This window comes from Empidonax traillii, unplaced genomic scaffold (genome assembly GCF_003031625.1).
Source record: "Empidonax traillii isolate 1590-97213 ecotype Southwest subspecies unplaced genomic scaffold, ASM303162v1 scaffold315:size618497, whole genome shotgun sequence".
Taxonomy (NCBI): domain Eukaryota; kingdom Metazoa; phylum Chordata; class Aves; order Passeriformes; family Tyrannidae; genus Empidonax; species Empidonax traillii.
In genome coordinates, this window is record NW_020955508.1 from 568,373 (window position 1) to 574,397 (window position 6,025).

General features: G+C 47.3%; 1 protein-coding gene across 1 annotated transcript; it reads right to left on the reverse strand.

Annotated features, from left to right (window-relative positions):
* Positions 1-613: 613 nt before the first annotated feature.
* Positions 614-5,741, reverse strand: UCHL1 (ubiquitin C-terminal hydrolase L1). Its single transcript, XM_027891277.1, has 9 exons — positions 5,419-5,741; positions 5,306-5,317; positions 4,726-4,854; positions 3,671-3,821; positions 2,359-2,444; positions 2,236-2,283; positions 1,769-1,838; positions 1,346-1,404; positions 614-1,039 (listed from the first exon to the last, which is right to left on the reverse strand). The coding sequence occupies exons 1-9, from the start codon at positions 5,449-5,451 to the stop codon at positions 953-955; spliced, it is 675 nt and encodes a 224-aa protein (XP_027747078.1). The 5' UTR covers positions 5,452-5,741; the 3' UTR covers positions 614-952.
* Positions 5,742-6,025: the final 284 nt, after the last annotated feature.

The following is a 6,025-nucleotide window of genomic DNA, read 5'->3' on the forward strand; positions in this document are numbered from 1 at the left end:
AATCTCTTTCCCTTGAACCCAAAAAGCTCATCTTGCTTTTAGAAATTTGTGTAGTGTGGGTTTCTCCTTCTCACATCATTTTCTCTCGAAGGGACATTTTGTCTGGAAGGGACAGAGAAGTATAGCCTCTTTCAAGGTCTTTGTAACAACTACAGGTTAGTAAGCACACTGGGTAGACAAGGATTTTTTCTGCATTTGCCAGCAGATTTGTTTTAGCTACAGGTAGGGAGAATATCTGTTCTAATACTGTCTCCTATAAGGAAACACAGTATCAGCTGACTACAGACCACATTAAGGTGCCATTTGAGTGTTCATTTATCACACCTTACCCCACTAAAAATAAATGCATTCAGTGTGGCAGATTGCAGCTTAAGAGTTTTAAACTAGACATTAGGAAGAACTTCACTAGAACAGTAGTGCAGCACTGGAACACATTACACAGACTGGTGCATCTCTTCATCCTTGAAGGCTTTCAAGGCCTAGAAAAATCAACTGTCCTGCTACCGTGAGGCCAACGTTAACTTTTTGCTTAGAGGAGATCTTTCAGGGTCTTTAGAAAACAAGGTTTACAGAGAATGCCACACAAATCCTTTTAGAGAAAGTTAGTGATCACTTTAGTCCATTTATCCAGCAGAACATTTTATTCTCATCAAGGACAAGGAAATATCAACCAACAACTCAATTAACATGACACAGATCAAACAAGCCCTGTTAAGCATTTTCTACTTAACATGTGAAAAAAGAGTCTAAAGATATCTGATGTGTCCAAACTCTTCACATTAAAACTTGAGCTCATCCTTTAGCATAAGCTCAGCTGATGTTGCTCTTGTGTATAGCAAAAGGTGGAAATAGTTACCAGAACAGCTGTGTTTAACAAGTACTGAAGCACTGGAGTTTAAACTGCATTTACTAGTGTGCTATTAGACTGTTTTCCTTGCATCTCTTCAGCGTCTCAGGCAGACTTGCAGAAAGCCACAGCAGAAAAACGAACTTCTCCTTTTTCACGTTCTGTAAATTGTCTGCAGATCTTAGCAGAATCCTTAGGGATAAAAAAATGCAGCTGTTTAGGCTAAGAGAATGGATATGCTATAGAGAATAAGTCATTGCAGTTCCTCTCTGAGTCCCACCAACTAAGTTACAAGGTCTTTATAGCACCATCTGATAAATACATTTAAGAGGTATCTAGCTCTAGGGGACAATATCTTTAGTAGCCGTAAATTTGGTAGATTTAAGAAACACAGACTTGTAGAGCAAGTAGGTACAGCCACTGTACACCAAATGCACACTTCTCACCCTTTTATAGGCCTTGCTTTCAGGGAAACAAACAAGGAGGGAGAAGTCTTACCTTTAACAGCAAGTCATCCGAGCTTGTGCCATGATTTACAGGAAATGGCATACGGCCATCTGTGAAAGAAAACCTTGTCACTCAGTGTACTTAGATTTTTCAGAATTTGCAGCACTGGAGCACAGTGGTCCCACAGGTACACACATAATGATACGTATTTGGGAAGTCAGAACAAATTGTCAATACATAGTCTGAGATGGGGATTGAGTATTCTCAGCTCCACTGGCAAAGATATGCTTTACAAAAGAATTCAGTGCAACCCACCATCAGTTAAAATCTTCAAGTGAAGGTACAAATTGTGTATTGGCTCTGAGAGCCTCAGCAAACAGTTTAAGTAGCACAGAGTATCTCGCCTGAGCCCCCCAACGCTGCTGTGAAGCCTGAAGTAGGCACAGTCCAACTGCAGAGTTTGCAGGACCTTACCCAATTCGTACAGGTGTCCATCCACATTGACAAACAGGATGAAGTGGAAGTTCATGCTGTTGTCCTCAACCTTAGAAGATACCATTAGATACATTTGGAGATACCATCAGATACATTTGTTAGATTGAAGCTAGTACTGCAAACCCTTCTTGTGACTACAGAACAGGACAGACATCAACAACAAGGCAGTAGCAAAGGACTGAAAACTTAAGTTCAGCTGAAGAGGCAAGACCTCTACAAAGTCATGCACCAGAAATCCTAATGCAGAGTCATGTTTTCAGACTGGGTCTGGACCCACATTTTCTATCCCTATTTAAGGAAGAAACCCTGAACAAATATTCATCCATGAGTCACTCATTTCTCTGTCCTCATGAAATGTAACAGCCATCTGACAGACAAAAAAAGCTGTATTGCTCTACCATCTTCGTTATTCTCTTTCCCCAAGATTTTACACATTCACATCTTACCCGACATTGTCCTTCTTGTGCAACCGAATTGTGGACTTCTTGTATAGCCTTAAGAGAAAGCAGATACAGGTTACTACATCCTTAAGTGCTGGTAGCTCTCAGCAGTTGGCATAGTTTATATACCTTATTATTCGCAAAATGCTTAGCTCTCTCTTCAGGAGACAAATCGGCTGTTTCATCAAGAAACTTCTTCAGGGCAGACCCCTCATCTGCATGAGATAACAGAAAATTTTATTCAATATGTGTAAAGCATCAGTCACAGTTGAGATTCAGCCCTCAGTAATCAGTGCTTGTTGCATCAACTATAAGTCATTGCATTCAGCCTGTAACTATCTCCTATGCAAGCTTATTGTAACTACCAGTTGAAGTAAGCTATTTATCCAGAAGCTATTAGTAACAATTTACACAACTAGCACTTCAGGGTACTCTGGATGGTTGTCTTGAAAGTCACTTTCAAACAGGATGTAGCTTTTCCTATTTCCCCAGTGTACATTTGGCAGAAGTGTTCAGTCCTATTTTCAAGATATTCAAGAAAGGTGACAGCTGTAATGACACGTAAGTGTCAAGTAACAGAATATGAGTAGATGAAATTGTCTCACTGCCTTCGAATGAAGGCAGCACTTGCTCATTACAGGCTTACTTGGTTTTCCAGGACATAAAGTAGTGGTGCAGCACAAATATGTACTAAGTTCTGGTATTCTGTGAGAAATGTGCTACATCATTGCTTCACTCATCAAGAGTGTGTTATTTCAGACAATCTTTTCAAGAAGGAAAACTATGCTTAAATGCTCACTATGCCTTCTGCATGTGCCTTTTTTTTTTTTTTTTTTTTTTTAAGAAGAAATCCTGCAAAACACAGAGGGTTCAAGTTCTCTTGGAATAAGGATAGTTGTATTTTGCAGATCTCCAGTCTTTGAGCAACAAAATAATCCTTTTCTATAGGAAGTAAACCATCAAAACTATTATCTCAGCAGGAAAAATCTACTTACAGACCCTTATCATCTCTACAACTTCTCCAGCAAAAAGAAAACATGTTTTAGACTGATTTACAGGCTACTCTGAGCACATCTATTTACATTAGACATAGGTGGCATGGAGAACTCCCATCTCTTCAGTTGACATCAAGGCCCATGTCAACAACTACTTCTGAACACAGTACTTCCTGATTAGAGACAGACTTTGGTCAGTCCTACTATGTGCCCTTTTCTTCTTGCATTGCTCACTAGGGCAATACCTCTGCAGCTACCAAACACAAGTCAAAGATTGAGTCCGCATGCCCCCCTCCAAGAGCTGAAAGACCCACTTACCAAGTGACACAGTACAGCATGCCTTAACTTGCCTTGAATGAAAGCCCCACGTCTCCCAATAGCCCACATGTACTTAATCTTCTGTTGTAAAAGTGGAAATTCAAGTATTTCAGAACATTCATACTCACCAAGCTTCACTTTGTCCTTGTTATTCGCAATTGCATGTATCAGACCAATTGTCCCACAGGAGTTACTGACTGTCTGCTTCAGGAAATACACCTTGGAACTGATTTCTTGGTCCTTTATTTTCTCAGTCTGTTGCTTCCTGAAGTTCTCATGCTGTAAACATGTAACTGTTTTAAGCATTTCATTACAGTCATCTCTTTTTGTTGTGTAAACTACTGGTCAGATAAGTTGTGCAAGAGAATCAATACCAAGACTGGACAAAAATTTACTTAGAAAGTCATCTTTGTGGCAGAGGTCCAGTAAGTACCACGTATTTAAAATGGATTAAGGCCAACACTTAATGGACTACCTGCGTGACTCAGTCATATCCAAAGACACTGTTCTTAGCTGTTTATCCGTTCTGTATGCTGGAAATTGCTTGGGGTGGGAAACCATAGAATGGATAGACTTTTTGATATCATCCCTCAATTGCTTTGGTCCATTGAACAAGACTACTGACATGTCTCTACAATAGTCTGCCTTTGAATCTTCAGGTTACTTCCCTTCATGAACCTCTTTCCATAACAATGTATAAACAACTAAGATCCATTAATACTGAAAGGTTGTAATCCTTCATTTAAAGAACCTGTTAAATATACCTTATTTCAAAGCCCATCTCCTGATTCACTTCCTTAGCATCAAGTGGACTGAATATATTAACCATATAGAAGTAATTTAGGCCTTTCTAGATCCAATGAGTCAGCACGATAATGGAATTGCTACTCCTCATGCTCAAGATTGGTCATGTTTTTTCCTCAGTCTGATATCCAAGAGCAAAGTCACACCGGAGCATCGGGATGGAATAAGAGGCCTTGTTTTGTTGCTCAGTTCATTATAGTTCAGGCTGTTTGGAGGCGGGGGCCACGCAGGACACCGTCCACCTACAGCCCCCGTGCAAGCCCCGTCCACGCCCAATCGCCCGATGTTTGGGTGGATGACACAGACACTCTCCCGGCAGCAACCAGTGCTACCCGCGGCCAGTCCCCCCGCCTTCCCCCGCGCAGGCGGGGACACCCACCTGCTCGGTGAGCGGGAACAGCAGCAGCAGCGCGCAGGCGGGGGTCGGCACGGCGCGCAGCGTCTCATCCTCGAAGCCCAGCACGTCCACAAAGCGCCAGCCGGGACCCACCCCGAGGCGGGACAGCACCTGCACGGGGCACAGAGAGCGGTGGCGCGGCCGCGACACCCCCGTCCCCATCCCCGTCGCACCGCGCCCGGTGACACAGCACAACGCGCGGCGCCCCCTACCGAGGGCGCGGGATCAGCGCCGCTCCGCGGATGCGGCCGCGCCCCGCGAAGCGGAGCCGCTCCGCGCCCGGCCCGGCAGGGCGGGTGCCGAGGGATGGAGGCAGGCGCAGCTCGACGCCCCATCCCGGCAGGGCGAGTGCCGAGGGATGGAGGGAGGCGCCGCTCCGCAGGTGCGGCCGCGCCCCGGCAGTACGAGATGCCGAGGGATGGAGGGAGGCGCCGCTCCGCAGGTGCGGCCGCGCCCCGCGCAGCGGTACCGCTCCGTGCAGGCAGGGCGGGCTGCCGAGGGATGGAGAAAGAAGGAGCGGCGCCCGCCCGCCCGCGGCGGTCCAGCAGCGGCGGCAACTCACTTTGTTCAGCATCTGGAAGACAATGCGGGGGGAGAAGCGTGAGTGCCGGTGAGAGACAGCGCCCCGCCACCCGCCCCGCAACCCCAGCCCCGTCTCCACTGCCCCTCGCGCACCTCGGGGTTGATCTCCATCGGCTGCCAGGCCATGGCTGCAGGGAGCCGGGAAGAAGACAGGCTGCGCCCCACGCACGACGATGTCCCCGCGGCAGTAGCGCTGCCGAGCCGCTGGCGACGCTGGGGCGCGGAGCCGCCCACCCGGCTCTTATATAGGGGCGGGCTGGCCCACTGCGCGCGGCCGCGGGGGGAGAGGGAGGAGCAGGGCACGGCCGGGGCGGGGGGCGCGGAGCGGAAGTCCCGCGGTGTGCGGGGCCGGGGGCAGCCCCGCCGGGGTGCGGGGGCCGGGGCACTTCCGAGGGAGCGGGGTGCGGCCGGCGGCGGGGGGACTCCGACGCCCCCGAGGTTGATGTGGAGAAAGTGCTAGAAGCGGGCCGGCAGCGTGGGCAAGCAGCTGGCATCTCCCGGGGCAACAGGTTGCTCCTCCACCATCAACCCCTGGGCTCCACTCATCCCAAAAGCCCATGTCTACCGTTATGTGCCTGACTGCTCCTGATCGTTAGACCCTGATCTGAGTGTGTTGCGTAAAGTATACAATGGTTTTGATACTCAACAAAATCATTAAACACTTATTTTTAAATTTTCAGTACGATTATAAAACCATCAT